The 24,461-nt window shown below is 46.6% G+C and overlaps 2 protein-coding genes across 2 annotated transcripts; one reads left to right on the top strand and one right to left on the bottom strand.

Moving 5' to 3' along the window:
* The first annotated feature begins 5,357 nt into the window (after positions 1-5,357).
* On the top strand, positions 5,358-9,537 carry LOC123399389 (cinnamoyl-CoA reductase 1-like). Its single transcript, XM_045093804.1, has 6 exons — positions 5,358-5,489; positions 6,094-6,263; positions 8,376-8,564; positions 8,663-8,825; positions 8,935-9,124; positions 9,209-9,537. Exons 1-6 carry the CDS (start codon positions 5,375-5,377, stop codon positions 9,399-9,401), a joined length of 1,020 nt encoding a protein of 339 aa, XP_044949739.1. The 5' UTR covers positions 5,358-5,374; the 3' UTR covers positions 9,402-9,537.
* A 7,357-nt stretch (positions 9,538-16,894) lies between these two features.
* Positions 16,895-18,929, bottom strand: LOC123399466 (cinnamoyl-CoA reductase 1-like). The gene is made up of 6 exons (XM_045093872.1): positions 18,598-18,929; positions 18,352-18,521; positions 17,901-18,089; positions 17,617-17,779; positions 17,345-17,534; positions 16,895-17,246 (listed from the first exon to the last, which is right to left on the bottom strand). The coding sequence occupies exons 1-6, from the start codon at positions 18,734-18,736 to the stop codon at positions 17,051-17,053; spliced, it is 1,047 nt and encodes a 348-aa protein (XP_044949807.1). The 5' UTR covers positions 18,737-18,929; the 3' UTR covers positions 16,895-17,050.
* Positions 18,930-24,461: the final 5,532 nt, after the last annotated feature.

The raw sequence follows: 24,461 nt of genomic DNA, 5'->3' as shown, positions 1-24,461 counted from the left end.
TCTTTTCTTTTTTCTTTTCCTTTTTACGCTTGATTTAGTCCTTTAGATATGCAATAACTATGTCATATCTAGAAGTGATCTAGGCACCCCATTTTAATAATGAGATAGGGTCCATTTTCTAGTTTTGCACAGGGCCCTCGATTTTGCCGATCCGGCCCTGCAGTTAACGCACAAGTTTTAAATGCTAGAATTATATGTGATGTAACATAAAAGGGACTCAACCACAAATCCAACGTTAGATATTTTAGCATGGCAAATTGAATGTTTTTATGATATATTTTTTTGTCGGTGTTGGCAAGCATGGCAAATCCATCGCATTTTTTTCCAAGAAACTGTGGTGCTTGCAAACTTAGTTTGACATCTTCATGCCAAGATAAATTACCATAAAAACCATTCTATTTTCCATGGTTACAGTTCTTTTTTTTTTTACAAAGGAGGAAAGATCCTGGATCTCTGCATCATGACGATGCATGTGGCCATCATGATTAAAGTTCTAACCTCAGGTTTTCAACATCATCGGAAAGAATGCCATATTTGATAGATGCTTCAATCACTCTGCGCCAAATATATAGCTATATATAGATAGAGTGTGGCGTTTTGGTGGCCGAGCATTGTGCAGGCCGGAATCTTGGGCCGTGCAATGCAGCGTCGCGATGTGTGCGCGCCCGTTTCCACGCGGCTATACGGGAACTGCTAACGTTGAAATACAAGGGTGCCGTCGCTGTTGTGCTAACGTTGTACGTGGGCCGCGTGTGTAACCGGCGTACGCAAGCATGTCATGTGCTGCTGGGCTGATTTAAAAACAATACATGTAGCTGGTGGGGCGGTGGGCTGTTGCGGTATTAACTCTGGGCCCATGTGGCGCCGCAGAGGGCTTAACTCGAGGCCGCTGCTTCTTCCTCCCCTGGTCAGGCGACACATCCCCTTTCCCGTGGTAGCTGTGCGGAGCGGCGATTCGCCATGGATGGCCTCGAGTTTTTCTTTGAGGAAGCAGAATCAGGGTGAGGAAAACAAAATTTGCTATCCCTTTTTTTTCTGTTGCACTTGAATCGTACATAACTAAATCTTCTGCTACTTGATTTTCTCTGTTTTTTGATTCATGAGTTCTTCTTCTTCCTCTGTTTGTTGGATCTGACTAGTTGTGAAACGGGTATGTGTCGCAGTCTAGTTTCCAGGGGGATGCGGGTGATATTCTGGGCGGCGGAATAGATGTTGTGGAGTCCGTGGTTGCTTCCATCAACGAAGTTCGCGGGCGATCTTCTGATGTGATTTCTTCTGAACCCATTGACATGAGTAGCGGCAAAGAGCAGATCCGATGGGAGGGCGCGAATGTTGACTCACGCCACAATGGCGGCAGTGAGGTCGTTGGTGACTCAAACGATACGACGGCTCAAAATACGCCCGATGCATCTATGAGAGAGGAGGGAGATGCAGATGGTGTCGTTGTCAACAACTCGAAGGGCTCCTGCTGGACTCGACGGTAACAAAACGTACTCATTTTTTGTCATTGCTTTTCTTCTAGAGCATGGGTTGTAGCTTTCATGGAACTAGCCTGTAGCAAAAACACACACATTCGAGAGACCGTACATCGATCAGCAAGCAAAAAAATTAAAATCCTTCTTTTCACATGTTTTGATGCTATCTTGAAGAGAAGTCATGAGTTCACACCCAGGTGTTAAAATGCCCTTAGAATCATAGCTTGTGATAAAAAATGTTTATAAATGGTTAATCATTAAAATTTGATTGTTACCCTGTTCATTTTTGGTATTTGCCAGTAGAAGAAAACAGTTAATATCATTTCCTGGAATTTTTGAAGTGTTAGGATTGAAAACGCGTCAGAAGAGAGGGATGCCAATCCAAGCAGAATCCCTGCCCTTGAAGCTTCAATACGAGCATACGCCGACGGCAAGGTCGGCGCCGTTGTTAATCCGGCGCTTGGAACTAGCTTTGACACGGTTGAAGAAGCGTATGAGTTTTACAACCTATACTCATGGGATACTGGCTTTGGCATCAGGTATGCCAAAACCAGGCTGAACATCCATCGCAGTCATCGCCGACGAATTCAAGTGTGAGTGCGGAATGTTTGAACATTTCGGCATGGTGTGCAGTCATGCACTGAAGGTGATTTTTTCTCTCTATTTTTGTTGATATCTTGTAAGTGCAAAACAAAACAAATTACCAAAAACCACCTAACAAGAAAGGGAACAATCTTTAACACATATATGTTTTTGTATTTTTGTCCCCAGGTGATGATCCAACTTGGACTGGAAGAGGTTCCACCCAGGCACGTGCTGAAGCGTTGGACAAGGGATGCAAGGGATATACTCCCTCCACAGTTTATACGATACCAAACGGACCAGGGACCTCTCAAGTACTCATCACGACGACATAACTATCTGCATCTGCTTTGCCTTGAGATTGTTAGACTGGGTGACAGTAACGTGGATGCATATGGTCTTGCGATGGAGCAGCTAACAAACCTGAAAACTTTGCTGGAGCCGGTGGCTGCTGTACGTGATGGTATGGGGTTATCTGACAGAGAGATGGCAGGTGATTCCGCGGTATGGGGTTATCTGACAGAGAGATGGCAGGTGATTCCGCAGGTTCAGCTACAGCACACAAGCAACATTTTGGTCCAACGAAACAGGTGCAAGCTGCCTCCGAATGTTCAGACAGCTTTGGGGCGCCATCAAAGAAGAGACCAGCGGGACGCCCCACGACAAGCCGCCACAAAGCACCATACGAACAGCCAGATAAAAGGAGTAGGTTCTGCTCAATCTGCATGGCCAAGGGCACAAGAGCACTACATGCTCGCAGCGGGGGGATCTTCCAAAGGTACCAAGGAAGTCGCCTCACTGCTCCAGGTGCAGCCTGACTGGCCACAGAAAGAACACCTGCACCAACACGCCAAAAGCAGATTTCTACGATTGATTTTATTTGGTTTTTATGCTTAAAATATGGCACTTCAAGTAATTGTGCTTTGTGTGGATGTCATACTGATAGTAACTATTTTGACCTGTTTAGTGAATCTGAGAATCTGTAGTATCGTTTGTTGTCTGAAGAATTTAGTTGGACATGATGTGTTTCCAAATGTGAAATCTCTTGTTTGGTCCTGGAATTGTGTTGCTTTTGCTTGGTGTATCACTTAATATGCAGGCTCCCCCCCGCTTTTGCTTGGTGTATCACTTAATATGCAGGCTCCCCCCCCCCCCCCCCCCCCAAAAAAAAACCTTAACCCAAAACTGTAGTTTTCTCTTTGAGTAAGGTTCACTTAATGTGGAGTTTTCTGCTTCAGGTTAAGAAATGTTAAGTAATCATTCTAAAAAAAAGGTTGAATGCAAACTTGAAAAATCATTATCATCTGTACAAAAGAAATTGATACAATGGAGTACATATGTGAATGAGAAAGTTGATCATGTATTTTAAAAGACGTTGAACAAGCATTTGAAGAAATGGTGAAATAAGTATTAAAAAATGTTGAACAACGATTTGAAAAATGTTGAACGAGTATTTTTGAAAAAAATGCTGAATAAGTATTAGAAAACGTTGACCCAGAGATATGAAAAAATGATGAACAAAATTTGAAGAAAACGCTGAATAACTTTAAATACGCGCTTGTTTGAGTGGATCCGGGCACATGATGAGTGACAGGTGCTGACTCCTTTCCCTGGAACGAACTGAGGATGAAGATGAAGCTATGTCGATCTTGTTTGAGTTGGATGCAGCTCCGATGCAGAACTATCTCTGCTATAAATACCCGGTGAGACCAAACGCAACGGTAGGATCCTCAATGTTCGACCCAAACGGCTCCCTGCCATGGCACATGTTGACCGAGTCAATTCCGTGTGCCGTGTACATGAGGCAGGAAGTGTTGTGCGCGTGAACGCGACATGCAGGTGTGCTACATCTCGTGTGCCTGCTATGCAGCTATGCTGCACTCGTATGCCTGCTAGTGTGGAGATCACACAAGGAAAAAATGCTCGCAACTGGTTTTCATCACGATTGAGCGGCGGTTGGCGATGGAAACGAGTCGCGACTTTCCTGTAACCTTTTCCTCTTTCTTTTTAATCGAAGGTGGGAGGAAGAGATTGACTGAACCGCCTCTGCTTTTCAGAGGGTTAAAGAAAAACGGTGGGAGGACGTGGTGGGAGGATGTATCGATAGCTAGCGGTAGGAGGGGGGATCTGTAGTGGTCGAACCATCACGACAGACGACAGATCCCCCTTTAATAGTAGAGATGTATGTCTATATACATCCGTATTTAGTTTTTAGTAAAAACTCTAAAAAGACTTATATTAGAAATGGAGGAAGTAGATGGTTTGTCTAATTGTCAAACATTATAATTTATCCTTAGTTAATTTTGTAAGTGAGACATTATATCATATACATTATAATTTCTTATTAGTTCATTTTTTATCGATTTGCTAAAGCACATCTAGATGTGATATTAGTATTGCACATCTAAGTCATATATCATTAATTTACATGAAAATTCATCTGAATATTTCCTTTTTCTTTTTATGCTTGATTTAGTCCTTTAGATGTGCAATAACTATGTCATATCTAGATGTGATCTAGACACCCCATTTTTTAATAATGAGATAGGGCCCATTTTCTAGTTTTGCACATGCCCTCGATTTTGCTGACCCGGCCCTGCAGTTAACGCACAAGTTTTAAATGCTAGAATTATATGTGATGTAACATAAAAGAGACTCAACCGCAAATCCAACGTCAGATATTTTAGCATGGCAAATTGAATGTTTTTATGATATTTCTTTTGTCAGTGTTGGCAAGCATGGCAAATCCATCGCAATTCATTCTTTTCCAAGAAATTGTGGTGCTTGCAGACTAAGTTTGACATCTTCATGCCAAGATAAATTACCATAAAAACCATTCTATTTTCCATGGTTAAAGTTCTTTTTTGTAAAGGAGGAAAGATCCTGGATCTCTACATCTCGAAGTTGCATGCGGCCACCATGGCTAAAGTTCTAACCTCAGGTTTTAAGCATCATAGGAAAGAATGCCATATTTGATAGATGCTTCAATCACTCGGCGCCAAATCTATAGCTATATATAGCTACTGTTATAGAAAATGACACGCCTGGTCTTTGCCGACCGCTCGACATCACCACCACTGCACACGAGGTACGGAGACAACAGGACAGCAGGAAACGAAACATACATGCCAAGGACTCCCGCACTGTTTTTGTCTTCGTCAGCATATGCGTAATAACATCGTCTTACATTTAGGAACGGACGGAGTACTAATTTCTGCTAGCGAGGCAGGGAGCTGCTTCTACTACTTAAGGCCGTGCCAGCAAAGAAGAGAGGAGCAGATCGACCGGCCTTGGCCAAGGACCTTCCAAGCGTAGCCATGGCCACAGGCGTGACGGTGTGCGTGACCGGCGCCGCCGGGTACTGCGCCTCGTGGCTCGTCAAGCTCCTCCTCTCCCGCGGCTACGCCGTTCACGGCACCGTTCGGGACCTGCGTACGTACACCCCTCCATGCATAATGCAATGCAATGGAAACATTATGTTATGAGTTTTTTTATGTAGTAGAATTATTTGTGTTGGAACGAAAGATACATATTATTTGTGTTATTAATGGATACAAGTCCTATAAAAATTATCCACACTATCAGATATGAGCCTCTTCCTCTCTCAAACACTAATCAAAAGTCTATATTTTATACGTGGGGTCTTTCGTTAATACAGTATAAATTTAAGCTGTTTCTTGAAAAGAAATCAGAGTTGGTTCAATATATAGCAAGGATGGCTAATAAATACGCAATATTCGTACCTTCATACTCCCTCCGTCTCAAAATTCTTGTCTTAGTTTTGTCTAGAAATGAGTGTATCTAAATACTAAAGCGTGACTAGATACATTCATATCTAGACAAATCTAAGACAAGAATTTTGGGACGGAGGGAGTACTTCAGTTGATACTTCCCGCGCTAGAAAAAAAAGACATTTTGTGTTTTCAGGTTTTTCGAAATGGAAGACATGCATAATTGATTACAGATTAGGTAGATGACCTGCATGAGCTGCAATATACTCGACAGGCTTTCGTGTTTCATTCTCTTCATATTTCAGGTGATGAGAAGACTGCCCATCTAAGGCGCTTAGATAATGCTGATAGCAACCTAAAGCTTTTCAAGGCTGATCTCCTTGACTACGATGCAATGGCGACTGCCATTTCGGGATGCCATCGAGTTTTCCATGTCGCTACCCCCGTTCCTTCAGAAGAGATAACTGATCCAGAGGTAAGCAAGTTTCATATCTGGGTTGTGACATATACCAGCCGTGGAGACATCGGTAGAGATATTCTCTTCCATTAATAAATAAAACAGAAATTTTAAGACGGTCCCAAAATAAGAGGACAGTTAATTCTATTAGACCCAACGGACGATTTTAGTATAACCACTTGGAAGGTAATTTTAAGATGTGAATATAGAAATTCAGTACATGCAAATATGAAAACAAATATTCTTTTGGGACCCCTCGTGTAAAATATAGAAATTCGGTACATGCAAACATGAAAACAAACAAATATAGAAATTCAACTTTGACCCTAAATTCCTGTTTAAAAACTATTGAACTGATTGTGTACATAAGAGCCAAAAAAGTTTTTTAAACTGAATTTTCTTTTCAATTGTGCCAAGTTATATGAATCAATGAAAAAACTTGTATTTTCCTTTGCATGGAAATTTACAAACCTTTGCGCATAAAATAATTATAAAATACAAAAGCCATGGTAATGCATAGTTTTTAAAACCAGACCGCATCAGCAATCCGATCGAAAAAACTAGGAACCGACCCCTTGCCTGGTTTTAAAAGGCGTATTAGTCTTTTATAGTAAAATAAAGAAATATTCAAAAACAATGCATAAACTAGGGATCGGACACCTTTCTCTAGGAAACCTCGCTCAAACTTTATTCAACCACAACGTTCATAGGGATCATTACAAGATCATGGGGATTGCATGCCAAGCCAAACATGAAGGCCTATAGCAAGAGATAACCAGAATTTAGCTAAATCGTAGGGGTTCAAAACTAGTAATTCTACTCTCATGACTATAGTTGCATGCTTCAAAATAATTTTGTCGGGGGATAATCTCCTTGATGATTGCTCCGTTGGCACCTCCCACTGCATTCTCGGTGTCCTTCACAACTGATAAGGCCAGCCACACATCCGCTGGACAATAAGGCCAGCCACTGTAGAAGCTCCCAAAAACTGGCTTGGTTGAACACCTAACCATGGGGTAAGTGTTAACCATAATGTTGACATGCATAGGTTGTAGCTGCACAGCCGAGTCTTGTTGCTCGTGGAGAGATTCCACGTAGTTGTTAGACGTGCTCTTACGTGCATGCAGTGAGTGGTTAGTCCATGCGGTTAGTGGCCTAGGGGTTGTTTGGTTCCCAGCCTAAGGTTGTCACACCTAACCTTAGTCATGCCACAATACTTTATACATGTGTTTGGTTCATTACCATCCTTGTGGTTTGCCACACTTTTATAGGTATATGGTCCACATGTCATAGACTCAATTTTTTGTCAAATCTTACCACACTTGTGGTATCCATTTTGTTAGCCATACTTTTTGTGGCAGCCACACTTTGTCTAAGGTTAGTTGTGGCAAAGTTAGTCATGAACCAAACATGCCCCTAATATGGTGGCTAGTTAGGTTAGTGGGCGCGTGATTTGGGCTATGGCTGTTGTGCTTGCGTGTATGGTCGTCCGTGTAGAAGCAGCGTCGGGAAGAGTAGCAGCTAGGAGAGATGTAGTTTCCAGTAATCTCTTGTGTGGGTGTGGTGCCAGTCTGTTGCCGAGCCACGACGTCGGTATGTGTCGAATCATGTAAGAGAGGCCTAAGGAAGATGTAGTCTCCGTCGGGACCGTGATGTGTGTTCGGTTGACGTGACAGTTCTTTCGGGGTTGTGCTGCGTGTGTGCGTGTATAGCTCCATGTATGTGTGTTCGAGGGAGTTGAGATGAATAGAGGCCAACATATAGGCGTTCGTTGTTGGAAATGTGCTTTGTTCATCGTCTTCTACCTCCGTCCGGCGTTCGTTGTTGGAGGGCTTCTCAACGTTCGTCGTTGGTGGGTTTGTCCCAACAGTAAGGCATTGTGAAAGGCCTAATAACCAATTGGACTAACAACACTTTCTAGTTTATCAGTGGTTTACATCCTGTACTCATTTGATGTGAGGTTAAAATTTTGAAAACTTATCTTAAATATTGCCTTTTTTGTCACCAATGAATCAATGAACCGACGGTTCGACGGGTAAAAACTTGAAAATCACTCTCATCGGTTCGATTTTTAAAATGATTTGATAATGATGCGGAATTTTGTCTATCATGCACAACTCAACCGTGTAGTTACAAATGTTGGGCCCTGCTGTTACTGGCACCACGAATGTGCTCAAGGCGGCGTCTGCCGCAAATTCCAAGAGAGTGGTCGTCGTCTCATCCATGGTCGCCGTCGAGATCAACCCGAAAGACTGGCCCCAAGGTAAAATCAGAGATGAGAACTGCTGGTCAAACATAGAATTTTGCAGGAGCAATGAGGTAATAAGTAAACAGCCTGCGGTACCGTCTCATACGATGATCCAACACATTTTTCTATCCAGACATGACTTGAGCCATTTTGCACCGTGTATTGGCAGAGCTGGTACCCTGTTGCCAAGATCGCATCTGAAGCGGCGGCTCTGGAGTACGGGCGCAAAACCGGGCTCGACGTGCTCACGCTTAACCCTGCGCTGGTGTTTGGTCCCCTGCTCCAGCCGACTGTCAACGCGAGCAGCCAGTTCCTCATCTACTTCCTGAAAGGTTTCCGTTAGCCGTCTTCACACATCCGAGATCACCCAACGAGTAATGCGGTGCATTCTCCCGGTCTTGATTACTGCATGATGTTTTTTACGTACGCTGGCGTGTGCAGGAGGCCCTGATCAGGTGAGCGACAAGCTCTGGCACATCGTGGACGTCCGCGACGTCGCCGACGCCCTGCTCCTGCTCTACGAGACGCCGGGAGCCGCCGGCCGGCACATCTGCGCGCCACACTTCATCACCGCCCGGGAACTGTTGCGCTTGCTCAAGGGCATGTACCCTGGGTACCCCTACATAGCCGAGTAGGAGTTCTAGAGCTCTAATTAAACCCGCGATGATTGTTCTCTAGGATTAACTGACGATCCCTTCGTTTGGGCATTTGGCAGGGAGAGCATATATGACATGGATCACCCAGCTCCGATGACCTCCGAAAAGCTGGAGAAGCTAGGGTGGAGCTACCGGCCGCTGAAGGACACGATAGCTGACACCGTCGAGTTCTGCCGGGAGGCCGGGTTTCTTGAGGACGTGGATGGTGATGATGCGCCGTGCCGCTTTCCCCCTCTTTTCAACAAAATCTAGCGTCAAGAAAGGATTTAAAGCGTGGGCCAGCATATAGTGTTGCTACTCTATTATTGATACCTTTGCGTGTGTATTTGGTGTGACACTGAAATGTTTGACGGAACAACATTTAAGATCCGCAACAATAAGGTGAACATGGTCGACGCTGATTTGGTTTACACTAGTGCAGAATGGTGCTATTAATTAAGACACAGCTATCACGCACCCTAGCATCCAATTGTGTGTCATGCAGGCATCACACATGCCTGAAAAATAAATTTGTGTGCCAGCAAAAGAAACATGTGCGATGGTTGATCAACCGGGCACAAATTTGAAACAAAAATCGTGTGTGATATAGGACACACAGTTCGGTCGGGAAAAGTGTGTGCGGTAAGTCGTGGTAACCCACACAATTCCATGGAAAAGAGCACGGGGCGAGCTTCACGGTGCTGGCAACACCTCATACCAGGGTGGGCTGGATATGGGTCCAAGGTGGGTCATTGTTGAGCGAGTTCATTATCATGTCGGCGATAGAGGATGAGGGGCAGGTGGGTGTGGGACGGTGTCACGCACAAAGATTGTTACTGTCCGGCTCGTTCGTTCCGGGAGAACCTATGTTGGTACTACATGCGTGGTTGTGGGCGGGTAGTTGGGCTCCAGTGAGCCGTTGTGTGGCGGTTCTAGGCCCCGACGCCAAGATCTGCAGGTGGTTTACGTCGTTCCTCAGACGCATGGGCTCAGCGGCAACTAGGCATGGATTATTGGTGGTCGTTTGGTTGATTTGGCACGAGCATGCTGGTGTAACACTCTGCATGGCTAAGGCCTTGCATTTGGCCGGTGGCTGGGGTAGAGGACGTCAACACTCATGGGAGAAGCCTCCTTCTTGAAGGAATTGTTGAGGCAGCGTGTTTGATCATCCGTGCATTGCAACTTGCGAAAACTCTAGATCCTTCATGGGATCGAACGATGTTGGTGCTTTTCCTCACAAATCTCGAGGCATCTCTCTAGGAGTAGACACCAACTAGAGGGGCCAGTGGTATCATGGTGTGGTTGCTAGTGATCTTGCTTGGATGGACTGGTGGCGTGAGGGTGGTTGTAGATGTTGGTGCTTGGAAGGTGTGGTTTGTGTTCTCAATCAAGTAGCGGTCTGTTGTGACATCTCCATCTAATAAAAGTCAAGTTAGCAAATCATGATACTCCTTGCATCATCTTATTCTCTTATGCCACCTTTCCCTATCTTTGTGGGGTGTTGTTGGGTGGTAACCAAATGGCCGATGGTAAAGGCGCTCACCTTGCTTGGCTAAATGAAGGTGGAGGTTCATAGACTATGGTGTTTGGTTGGGTATTTCAGTTCACTCGAGTAGACATGTTGCCCCTAGCGCACTTGTGATGTGTTATGGTTCCTATGTTGTTTTGTGTTTGTGTGCTTAGTTTGGGCTTGTAATGTTTCTTCTTCATTTTTACTGAAATGCAACGCCATTGCTTTTCGTCAACAATTAAACTTTGCATGTGTTGTGCAAGTAGCCACGTCCAGTATCAATGGTGGAGATTTGTTTCCAAATGATAAAACATGAAAATGAGTATACTTCAAGGTTAATCCAAATTAAGCCGCAAAAAGACTACAAGAAGGAGCGAGTTTGATATAATAAAACACAAACAATATGGAAATGAAAAAACCATGAAATTACATTTGATAAGTTTAAGAGACCACTGCATATCTATGTGATGCATATGCATGATGAGTTTTGAAATGAATATGTGAAGCTCCAATTTTGACAGATGAGATGTTTTGCGTTTTGTGGAAATGTGCTATGTTTTTGAAATGAAAATATGAATGTAGTATTGTTGTTAAATGAAAATGTGAAGCAAGTCTTTTTTTGAAACGAAAATGTGAAGCTACTTTTTTTATATGAAAATGTGAAGCTCCCATTTCTATAGTTGATATATACTTGATGACGTAACCGCACGCACTGGAAAACAATTGCACCACAGTCACCCAAACCGTAGAAGACATGAGGGGGGGCGTCGGACATGCATGAGAGAGAGGCGGTCCGCTCGCCCGACCAATTATCGAGGCCATGCTAATCCATCTCTCATGTTTGTATAATGCCATGTGGTAATATTTGCAGAAACCATGGACACGGACTGGGAAAAAGAAGATTTTTTGGGGATATAATTCACGACGGACGTGATCCCTTGTCGTTTCTCAACGACACCGATGGTCAAGAAGGAGAGGATGACGACTCCGGTGATCCAACAATGGAGGTGGAAGGAGGTCATGACAGCTCCAGCGATCCAACAATGGAGAGGGAAGGAGTTCATGATGGCTCCGGTGATCGAACAATGGAGGAGGAAGGAGGTCATTTCGGCTCCGGTGACCGAATGGCGGAGGAAGGAGATCATGATGATGGCTCTGGTCACCGAATGGAGGAGGAAGCCTTAACTGTTGCGAACTCTGACGAGGTGTATATATATATATATAGGCCGGTGCTGACTTGATGCATTATATATATATATATATATATGTTTTGGTAATGCTTCTTTCTTCTTTTAGCCCTCCGGATCGAGCCTAACTTTCATAAGGAGACGAGGCCCAAAGAAAAGGTTGCGGCAGGATGAAAGGTTCACGATCACAGAAGTCGCGCAAAATGGCCAACCGATTTCTCCCAAGCGGACCAAGGCCACATTTGTACATGAGTGCGGAGTTGTTGTTAGGGACATCGTCCCGATCACAATCCACGAATGGAATCAGAAGAAGGACCCTGAAGTTTCTTATGTCCATGATACACTGAAAGATGATCTTTGGACCTCGCTGATGACAAATTTCAGCCTACTGCATAGGAGGATCCGAATAACCCTGTTATAGAGCGAAAGGTCAAGACGTTTGCTCTAAAGAAGATGACAGAACTATTGAAGAACTGGAGGAAACATTTGAACACAAAGTTTGTTGAGAAAGACGAGACTCCAGAGTTCATCGGTCAATATGGGAAGATCAGAGATCAGTAGCCCGCATTTGTGGCCTACAAGAAATCGAAGAAGGGTAAGCAAAGGTCAGAGACAAACAAGCGAAATCTTGCACTCAAGAAGTATCACCATATCACGGGGCTAGGTGGCTACAACAGAGCACGACCGTTGTGGGAAAAAGTTGAGCAAAACCTGCTTGCTAAAGGGGTCCAACCAGAGACATTGCTCTGGCCAGATCGCTCAAGGAATTGGTTCTTCGGGGTTGGGGGAACTTTGGACCCAGAATCAGGGAAGTGTGTTTGGACGAACGAATGGATTGCAATACCCATTAGCAAGCTTCAGAAGGCAATCAAGGCAGCACAGGGAGGGACAATCATTCCCGTTAGAGAGAAGGACGAGCTGACAGAGGCCGTCGGGGATCCCGAACACCCTGGACGAACACAAGGAACATCAGGATCCATTCCGTGGGTGCATGGGTTTCCTGACAGCGATGGTTATAGAAGCCGACACACAAAAAGAAAGAGGAAGCAACCGAAATGCAAAAGCTCAGTGCAAGATTAGCGAAACTAGAGGAACTTGAAAGCCAGCGAACTACCGACCAACCATTTCAGCGGCATGGAGATCATTACTTGGACGCTGCCACATAAGCTTCCACGGAGCTCGATCGGTCTGATTTCACGGCTCCTCGCTACCCCATGGATAGTATCACGGAGGCTGAACATTGTGTGCTAATGTCAAAATGCCAGAACCTAACCTTGAAGGCTGCGGTCGGCTCTGTTCTATCTCCTTGAGCTAAGGGAACTTTCCATTGCCGTCCGATTCCATATGGCTATGCTATTGAGACGGTGGATGAAATAACAGAGGGGTTTGAGGAGCTGGAGCTTGACTACACTACAAGTGAAGGGGAGATTCATCAAGAAAATGCTTTAAGGTCTACATGTCTATGGATAAAGGAGTACATCAAGCTTCCACACTGGACGCCTCAGCAGACTCCTCCTCGTCCTCCTTCGTTGTAACTGAAGAATTTGACTAAGCTGTTGAAGATTTCCAAAGGCTTCATCCGAAGGGTTTATATGTGTAGGCTTTGAGATGAGCATCACTTGAAAACTTATCCTTAGTTTTACCTCGACCCCTTTAACAGTACGGTGGTCCTATGACACATAATACAAAAAATGAAACTATGAAAACGAAAGTCTTCGCACTTCATAGTCTTCACATCGATTTCTTCACGAACACACCAATTTCCTCACATTCAAAGTCTTGAGAGGAATTACCAATGTCTTCGGCCGAAGACATACATTTTTAGGGGTCGATATTCCTCGAATAACTCGTACTCCGCAGCGACTTATAGAGCCTATGTACACTCACAAACATATCAGTTTCTTAACATATAAGTCTTCAATACACCAAAATCACTAAGGGACACTAGATGCACTTACAGTAAGCCTACCACTTCAACTTATATAAGGAGGGGCAGGGCACCCCCAGAGGGACAAGTTAAGCCATGACGAGAGAAGTCATTAGAGAGAGACACCCTCGAGATTAGAGGTAGCGATTCCGCACCCTTGTAATAGAGATCTTCATCAATGAAACACGAGCAAGACATAGGCTTTTACCTCTATTGGAGGGGTCGAACCTGGGTAAAACTCGCGTCTCTCGATTCCGACCAACCCCTCTCAAGACGCCACATAGTTGCGATGGCCTCATACCCAAATTCTGTCACGAGGACATCTACCGTGATAAAACCACGACAATAGCCAAGGAGCATATGTCTATTGAGTGCAACCGGTGGAAGAGATAGCATGTGATAGCTACAACCAGTTTGGATGACGATCTAACAATAGCCTAGGTGTTTAGTCATTTAACTTCTTTTTCGCTGGTTGTGATAGCTTTTATCTTTATTATACTTTGCCTCTCCTTGTGAGTTTGTACGGTACTACAGACCTTGCGGACCATTCTTTTTTGTAGGAGAAAAATAAGACTTTTTCCATAACTTTTTGAACATGAATTACTTTATTCATTCGATGGCAAGTGGCAACAAATTAGGTACACCCTGTGTCTAGGTGTGTTGGAGACCTAAGGAGGAGCAGTGCAATCTAGACGTGAGAAGATTGGGCTAGGTAAATAATTTAAACCATAAAGGAAGCCCATCACCACCTAAATCTCTCTTTACAAAACGCTACAATAAATCGGACGTGGATTTTTGGCTTTGGGAGCATATGCTCCTTGTGAACAGTAAAGTCAAAATAAATAGTAAATAAGTTTTAAAAATTCTGTTTTTTTAGATGTTCATACTAATGTGGCAAGTGTGCTTGCCAATTTTCATGCCATATGGGATAGCGGTGCTTCATTGGTGAAAAAAATAAAATTTAATGTAACATTTGGAGGTAACATTTGACGTTCGGCTTGTTCATTTTGCACAGGTCAAAATACTTCAGTTTTCACCTGTAAATTTGCTTGTGCCATTTGAGTGTGACGACTAACACCTCTATTTTTTTCAATTTTTTTCACATTTCTAAAATATATTTTTAACACGCAGGAGCATATGCTCCCTGGAGCCAAATGGAATATCCGCAATAAATCGAACAATAATAGCTTGCACGGTTTAGCTAACCCATGAATTTATATTTGTAACATGCAACCAATTCCCCAGGGGCTAGATATATTGTTGCCGAATTAATTGGGATTGAGTTTAAGAGGAGGAGAACTTCATGCGTTGGTCCAACGTCTTTCAAGGGAGGGTTAATTATGAAGATTAGTGCATCTATAAAAAATTTTAAACGCGGTCCCTTAGGTATCGATCTCATTAAAAAAGGTCGAAGAGAGTTGTCCGGTTAATAATCGGAAAACCGAACTAAAGCCGTCACAATGCACCCGCCACGACAAGGCACACAGGGCGACCTGGCAACCTACACAAGAACGCACACACGCCGCCTAGGGGAAGAGCTCCGTCGAGGTTGTAATCCGGCGTCATCGTCATCACGCCTCCGCGAGGGCGACTCCGACTTCAGCATCGACGACCACCGATGTAGCCTCCACCGCAGACAAGCGTAGAGGCCTGCGTCGGACAACGCCAAAAGTCCACCACACGCGCCGGCGACCAGGCAGCTTCGACTCAGCCAACGAGCATTGAAGGAAGAAAAGCACAGGACCTGCGCCGAGCCAGCGCCATAACCGACCACCCGTCTTCACGTCATCGTCGCCGCAAGGATTCCCCTCAAACAGCTCCGACTTTAGAAGACAAGAGAGGCACGGCGACCCCTCGAACACGCCGGACGAGACCGACTACGAGAACCCAACAACAAATCCTTCTCCGCTTGAAGGGGCCATCGTTGCCACACAAGAAGCCGCGCAGATCATCCACATTGCCGGACGAGCCCCAGCCGACCGCAATGTCGCGAGCGTCTAGCCCCTCGAGAGTGCAATCGAAATCCAAAGCTCCTCAAGACGACGCTCCCAAGGAGGAAGCGACGATGCCGACGCCGTCGTCCGGCCCAACCCGGCCTAAGGTTTTCACCCGAAGAACTGGATCCGAGGGTGTGTAGGGAGAGAACTCCTCAACGGTGCCTCCAAGAAGGTGAGACGGCGTCCACAGCCGCCGCCACCGTCAGCCGGCAAGCTCTTGCCCGGCAAGCTTTCGCCCGGAGCACCTCCCAACACCACAACCCCACGCACATCACCTCCGCTAGCCCACACGCTTCCCACAAAGCCACCGCGCCAGCGACACCGGGGAGCCACCAAGCACGTCCTCCACGCAGCACCGCAGCAGCCCCAGCGACACGACACCTCCGAAGCCACCATGACCTAGGCCCGAGCACTACCAGATCCAGATCCAGATCGGGGTCAAGGGCAGGCCGCAGCCGCTGCGGAGGCAACACCACTGGACGGCGCCCTGCCCTCCAGCCCGCTAGAGGACCCAGCCGCGCCGGAGCTCCGCTGCACCACGCCGCCAAGCCGCCACCGTGGGACCCGCAACCTGGACCATCACAAAGCCGAGCGAGGGAGAAGGCGTGCCGAGGCCCAGCCCCGCCGAGCCGTCCACGCCGCCATCACCGGGCCGCCGCCCCGACGCCCAGCCTCGCCGAGCCGCCGAGCCGTCCCGGCCGCCACCACCGGGCCGCCGCCCCGACGCCCAACCTCGCCGAGCGAGCCGCCCCGTCCAGGTCCGGTCCCGGGACGCATCCGCGCGAGAGAGAGGCCCGCCGCCGCCGGCTGCTGCACATGCTTTGCCCGGCAGCGACGCCCAACGGCAACGGGGGGCTGGGAGGAGCGGGTGGGGAGGCGGCGGCGGTGCTAGGGGACGCTCGGGCCGCTCCCCTGAATAGCGACGCGAACGAGGACCCCAAAAAGCTTCACAAACTCTAGCTCGATGCATCTATAATGATTTAGACGACTTATACTTTTGAAATTTCAGAATTTTCTTATGTGCCCAACACACCTAAAAGGAGGGAGTAATACTCACTTCATCCTAAAATAAATATCTCAACGGTGTGCTAACCTTAGTGCAAAGTTATACTAAAGTTGACACACTTATTTTGAAACGAAGGAAGTACTAAAAATGACAAGTGTCTTAACTTTATATTAATTTTAGTGTAAAGTTATACTAACGTTGAAACATTTATTTTGAGACGGAAGGAGTAATGTAAATGACAGATAAGCAATGCTATTTTTTTCTGAATCGTGACCTCCAAACTTCTTCCGTGACATTATATTTTGTTCAGAAGAGGGGGGAAACGGCATGGCGTATCATCACCACCATCCGCGTCCTGTAGAAACCCGGCCTCCCGGCAGCATTCGACGGTATCTGTGATCGTCTCCCTCAGTGGCCGAGAGCTCCACCCCAGCTTCTCCAGCTTTCCGGAGGTCATCGGAGCCGGGTGCTCCATGTCACGTATGCTGTCCCTGCCAAATACCCAAAGGATGGAACTATCCGTTAGCCCCAGCTTACAAGGTGGCACGGCACATGTCATTGATCGTCGTCAGGGGAGGAGAAGTCCTACTCGGCCATGCAGGGGTACCCAGGGTACATGCTCTTGAGCAGGCCCAGCAGCTCCCGGGCGGTGATGAAGTGAGGCGCGCAGATGTGCCTGCCGGTGGCCTCGGGCGCCTCGTAGAGCAGGAGCAGCGCGTCGGCGACGTCGCGGACGTCGACGATGTGCCACAGCTTGTCCCTCGTCTCGTCAGGGCCTCCTGCACCACCAGCAGCACACAAGGAATCAAGCAACGGCACAGAGCTCGCGCAACGCCCTGTTATTTATGTAGCGGCTGAAACCTCTGAGGAAGTAGATGAGGAACTGGCTGCTCGTGTTGATGGTCGGCTGGAGCAGGGGACCGAACACCAGCGCCGGATTCAGAGTTACCACGCCAAGCCCGGTTTCCCGCCCGTACTCGAGCGCCGCTGCCTCCGCCGCGATCTTAGCAACAGGGTACCAGCTCTGGAGGTAATACGCGCGCAAAGCAAAATGATAGTCAAGGTTGGAGCCTATAATCCATAAACAGTACTGTACTGATTATCATTGGATCAAGTAGACCGTGAAGTACACCTGCCAAGGTTACCTGGTTGCTCCTGCAAAATTCTTTGTCCGACCAGCAGCTCTCATCTCTGATTTTACCTTGGGGCCAGTCTTTGGGGTTGATCTCGACGGCGACCATGGATGACACGACAACCACTCTCTCGGCATTGGCGGCAGAGGCGGCCTTGAGCACATTCGTGGTGCCAGTAACAGCAGGGCCCAACATTTGTAGCTAAATGATTGTGCATGAAAGGAAGAGATCAAAAATCAGTCTTGCTAAATCTCAGTCGATGCAATCCCTGCGAGATCATACATTGAGATTTGTACAAAAGAATATTTTCAGTTTTTTCCCTTTTTCTCTCTTGCGTGTTATGCCATTTGACCGAGACTTGGAATGAAATCTAGCGACACACATGAAAAATTAGTATATGTACATCCATGTACGTAACATGATGATGCATATCGACAGTTTTTCAGTTATGAAACTTGCTTGCCTCTGGATCGGTTATGATTTCCGAAGGAACGGGAGTGGCAACATGGAAAACTCCCTGGCATCCCACGATGGCAGCTGCCATCGCATCGTAATCAAGGAGGTCAGCCTTGAAGAGCCTGAGGTTTTCGGAAGCGTTCTCTAACCGCCTCAGATGGCCGGTCTTCTCCACGCCTGAAACAGGATCAGACATCACTCGGTTGCCGGTTATGAGTTATGACCCCGCTGACACGGCCGGCCGGGCACGTACCGAGGTGGCGGACGGTGCCGTGGACGGCGTAGCCGCGGGAGAGGAGGAGCTTCACGAGCCACGAGGCGATGTACCCGCCGGCGCCGGTGACGCACACCGTCTTCCCGCTCCCGGCATTTCCCTCTGCGCGAGTTGGCATGGTGCTCTCAGCCTGCCAAGCGCCGGTCTTCGTCTGTTCCTGGCTTGCTGGCACGGCGTTAAGTTAAGTAGAGGCAGCTCCCCTGACACGGGAGAGTGGATGCAGCTCCCCTCGCAGAAAATGGGAGTAGAAGATGGCAGGACCAGCGGTCCAGCGCCTGGACACCCAGCCACTGCCGGTCCTGGAGAGACGCTGTCGCTGCCCAAGTTGGCCAACTATAGCATGAGTCTGTCTGGTCATATATATCGACCTGCCTGTCCGGACGCCTCCATGGCTGTAGCTTCCTACGTGGAGACGGAGCTAGCTAGACGCAGACCCATCACCTGCCACACATCGATCCTTGCTTGTTGTGTTAGGGCGCCCGCAAACGTCTGGACAGACGCGTTAGGACTATTTTTTACCATCCGACGTGATGTAGCATACATTGCGTAGACCGGATGCATAGTTCTCTTTTTTTTGCGAGGGTAAAAGGAGTTTTATTGCAAGTTCATAGAGTTACAGTCCAGAGGCCACGAATGCTCAATACAAGGTGGAACTGATCGAAGCGAAACAGTTGTGGTTCGCTCCGATCGGCTATAGTGTGCCAAACGATCGGCTACTCTATTCCGAAGACGGTTAAGTTTCTAAGGAATAAACTCCCTACTACCACATAAGTGCTTAATCTCCATGCCTAGTTGGCCATATGCTGACCTCCGCAAAGTATCCATGGACAGGCAGGATAAAGCTTCAGAGGAATCCGATTGTAACAACATCGGAGAGCTTGACTGTTGAACGGCTAGGGCCATACCTTGCATCATCGCGTGAAGTTCCGCCTCCAGTGGATCATTGCAGTGGAAGATGTATCGGTATGCCGCAAATAAGATCACACCCTCGCTATTCCTCAGGACCATCCCAGCCGCCGTGGTGCCATCCACCAGCTAGTACGAACCGTCGACGGACAAGGCCACCGTACGCTGCGCCGGAGCCGGCCAAGGTAGAGCAGGCGCAGTAACCTTTTGGTGCGGCACCGCCAGGGGCACCGACGGCATTTTTCCTTTGATAATTTCCTTCACTTGAAATTTGCCCGCAAGGTTGATTGATTTGTAGTAGCTGTCCAAGAACTCAAGCGTAGCAAGCACGGGTGGGGCTTCCTTGCCATGATAGATGTCATTACGTATCTGCCATATACGACAAATCAGCATAACAATCATATCTCTGACCACCACTGAGCATGAGCTTAGAAGAAGCATCAGCCATTCCTTCCCATTATCGATGAGGAGATCATCATTAGGAAGCGGCCATCTCCTGCGCATGTTGATCCACAAGATCCTTGCGTGAGTGCAAGCAACTAGGGCATGAAAGGTAGTCTCCTCCTCCACTCCATAGAGAGGACACAACGACCGTGTGGCCAAATGTCTATAGTTCTTGCACTGTTGAGTCACCAGCGTACGAGTAATAACTATCCAAGTTGTAATATTCATCTTCTGAGGCACGTTGGCCGACCAAACTTGGTTCCATAATGACAGATTCCCCTCCGGGTTTGAGCTGGATGAACCATTTGCAAAGGCCACATTGTGATCACAAGTGGCTAGCTTGTACGAACTCTTCACCAAGAATACTCCGCTCCTCTTTGGAAACCAGGACAAGAAATCATCACGCTGCCGTGGTGATGTCCTGATTTTCAAAATGTGCTCCATGTCCATAGGCCAAAAGAATTCCTGGAGGCGATCCACCTGCCAAGCACCGTTATCATCCATGAAATCAGACACCCGGTTCAAGCGGCAATTGCCCTTCGGAGAGATAGGGCGAAACGACGAGGGACGAGGGATCCATGGATCCCTCCAGCTGCGGATATCAACACCATTTCCCACCCTCCAAATGACACCTCTCTTGAGCAGATCAAGACCATGAATATACCTTTCCATACTGAAGATCCATTGCCCGAGAAAACTGTGTCTAACAGATGTCCAGAAGGGTAGTATTTTTCCTTTAGTAGACGGGCACAAAGACTCTATGGTGAATCCAACAATCGCCACGCTTGTTTAGCTAACAGGGCTTGGTTAAAAGCACACATGTCCCTAAACCCCATGCCACCCATGGATTTAGGGAGTCTCAGTTTGTCCCAACTCATCCGGGCCATTTTTTCTTCCCGTTCTCCACTCCCCACCAGTATTGACGTATCATACGAGTCAATTCATCACAGACAGAGGCAGGAAACTTGAAAACACTCATAACATAAGCAGGAGGGGCTTGAGCAACAGATTTAATCATAATCTCCTTATTACCTGAGGAAACATATTGCTCGCTCCAATCTATGAGCTTCTTCCGTAGACGCTCCTCGATAGTTGCAAAGTTTCCCTTGTGAATTCTTCCTTCCGGGACGGGAAGGCCCAGGTACTTGGTCTCAAAAACTTCTTGTGTGATCTACAACACAGTTTTAACCTCCTGAACCACGTTTGGCGAGCAGTTATCTGAGAAAAGGATTGAGCACTTTGACGGGTTGATAAATTGTCCAGTCGCCGCCGCATACGTGTTCAACACACCTTTAACGAAAAGAGCCTGTTGTTTTGAAGCACAGAAAAACAGAAGGAATCATCCGCAAACAGGAGATGTGAGGTGACAGGAGGACCTCTACAGATCTTAACCCCTTGTAATCCCTCTTCCCTCATAGACTTGTTGAGAAGGACAGAAAAAGCATCAACCACAAAAAGGAAGAGGAAAGGGGATAACGGATCACCTTGGCAAAGACCTCTTGAAGGGGAAAAAGTTTGAAGTAACTTGCCATTGAATTTAACAGAGTATTTCACTGAGGAGACACATGCCAAAACACAAGAAATCCACAGGTCAGAGAAGCCCCACTTCGAGAGCGCCTTCTCTAGGAAGATCCAATCCACACGGTCATAGGCCTTTGATAGATCCAGTTTATAGGAACATGAAGCTGGTGCATTATCCTTGAGGGAATGAATGTAGTGGAGGCACTCGAAGGCAATAATCGAGTTATCCAAGATGAGCCACCCGGGGATGAAAGCACTCTGATTTTCGAAGATAAGAGCATCTAGGAGCGACCGAAGCCTATCCACCATGCATTTTGACACGATCTTATATACCACCTTGCACAAACTAATGGGTCGGAAATCCTTCAGCTCCCCCGGGTGGGGAACTTTGGGGATTAACACAATCGCCATGTCATTAACACCCTCTGGCATGATACCAGTATCAAAGAACTCCTGCACTGCTGCCACTATCTCCACCTTAAGGATAGCCTAATTCCGTTGATAGAGCCTGGCCGGAAACCTATCACAACCGGGTGCTTTCAATGACCCGATATGGAAGAAGGCATTAGAAATCTCCTCCTCTGAGTAGGGTTTACACAAGGTGCCATTCATATCCGTTGAAACCTTAGGCACGATACTGCCTAGCACCTCGTTTGGATCCAGGGTAGGATCTCTTGTGAAAATCTCCTTAAAGTAGGACTTGGCCATCCTCTCCATCTCAGATGGCGCGACGTACCATGAACCGTCAGCCTTCCTTAGTCTCAGAATCTCGTTCCATCGAGCACACCAAACTACTCGGCGGTGTAGGTATTTAGTGTTGTGTTCCCCTTCCTTCAACCATGTAATTCGAGACCTCTGAAGCCAAAGTATCTCCTCCCTGTACATAAGCTCATTGAGTTGGTTCATCTTGGCCCGGACCTGTGCACGATCCATGCCCTACTGCTGGAGGTCCGCTAGCTGAGTGCGCAGTTTCTTGATCTCCTTCATGACACGACGATTGAAATGTTTGAAATGTTTGTGCCAAAACAAAGAGGATTCCTGCCAAGGTGATGTGGTATGCTCCTATAATACCATGGTTGAAATGTTTGTGCCAAAACAAAGAGCATGTCGAGTTGTTGTGATGGCACAAAGAAGACCGTAACTAATACGGGAAGTTGAGAGTACCCGTTGATGGGTCGTAGTGGAGAAAAATCGAGAGAAAGTGGTCGGAGTATGCAAATGATGAAAGTAACTGTTGGTTTGGTCTCAATGCAGATGGCATTAATCCTTTCAAGGAGTAGAGCAGCAATCATAGCACGTGGCATGTGACTCTATGTATCTATAACCTTCCTCCTTGGTTGTTCATGAAGAGGAAGTTCATTGATGTCAGTGCTCATCTAAGGCCCTAAGCAACCCGGTAACGACATTGATGTGTACCTAAGGCCATTAGTTGAAGAAATTTTACATTTGTGGAATATAAAAGGTGTACGTGTGTGGGATAAGCACAAACAGGAGGAATTTGACCTACGAGCATTTTTGTTTGTAACCATAAATGATTGCCCTCCTCTTAATAACATTTCAGGACACACAAACAAGGGATACAACGCATGCACGCACTGTTTAGGTGAGACCGAGAGTATATATTTGGATATATGTAAGAAGAATGCGTACCTGCAACATCGCTGATTTCTTCCGGTCAAGCATCTTTTAAGAAAGAAAGACAAGCATTTCAAAGGTGAGGCAGATCACCGGAAGAAGTCTGAGCATCGTACTGGTGATCATATACTTGATATGGTCAAGGATTTAAAAGTAATCTTTGGAAAGGGTCTGATGACCCACACGTATAAGGGCTCAATCATAGTCCTTTCGAATTGTAAGAGTGTCGAACCCAACGAGCAGCGGAAGGAAATGACAAGCGGTTTTTGCCATGGTAATTTCTGCAAGCACAAAAATAGTGGTAACAAGTTGTTTGATAGCAAGATAATTGTAACAAGTGACAAGTAGAAATAGTAACATTAGGTGCAGCAAGGTAGTCCGATCCCTTTGCAGCAAAGGATAGGCCGGAACATATTCTTATAATAGGCAAAGCGTTCTTGAGGGCACACGGGAATTTCATCTAGTCACTTTCATCATGTTGGGTTAATTCGTGTTCGGTATTTTGATAATTTGATATGTGGGTGGACCGATGCTTGGGTATTGTTCTTACTTGAACAAACCTCCCACTTATGATTAACCCTCCTGCAAGCATCCGCAACTATGAGAAAAGTATGAAGAATAAATTCTAACCATAGCATTAAATGTAGGGATCCAAATCAGCCCCTTACGGAGTAGGGCATTGATACGTCTCAAACGTATCTATAATTTTTGATGGTTTCACGTTGTTATCTTGTCAACTTTGGATGTTTTATATACCTTTTATATATTTTTTGGGACTAACTTATTAATTCAGTGCCAAGTGCAAGTTCCTGTTTTTTCTGTGTTTTTGACTCTTTTCAGATCTGATTTTGGAACGGAGTCCAAACGGAATAAAATCCCCGAAATAAATTTTTCCAGAACAGAAGAAGATCGGGGGACTTGAGGGCCAAGGCAGGGGGCCCACAGGGAGCCCACAAGCCATGTTGCCACGGCCAGGGGTCCCGCGGCAACCATGCTTGTGGCCTCCCTGGCGCTCCCCTGCCCTAGCTCTTTGGCCTATAAATTCCCTAAAATCACAGAAAAAATCAGGGCATCCCCGAAAACACTTTTCCGCCGCCGCAAGCTTCCGTTTCCGTGAGATCTCATCTGGAGACCCTTCCCGGTGCCCTGCCGGAGGGGACTTTGGAGTTGGAGGGCTTCTACATCAACATCATCGCCTCTCCAATGACTCGTGAGTAGTCCAGTTCAGACCTACGGGTCCGTAGTTAGTAGCTAGATGGCTTCTTCTCTCTCTTGGATCTTCAATACAAAGTTCTCCATGATCTTCATGGAGATCTATCCGATGTAATCCTCTTTGG

The sequence above is a fragment of the Hordeum vulgare genome, chromosome 5H, assembly GCF_904849725.1.
Source record: "Hordeum vulgare subsp. vulgare chromosome 5H, MorexV3_pseudomolecules_assembly, whole genome shotgun sequence".
Taxonomy (NCBI): domain Eukaryota; kingdom Viridiplantae; phylum Streptophyta; class Magnoliopsida; order Poales; family Poaceae; genus Hordeum; species Hordeum vulgare.
This window is presented reverse-complemented; position numbering and strand designations above follow the sequence as displayed.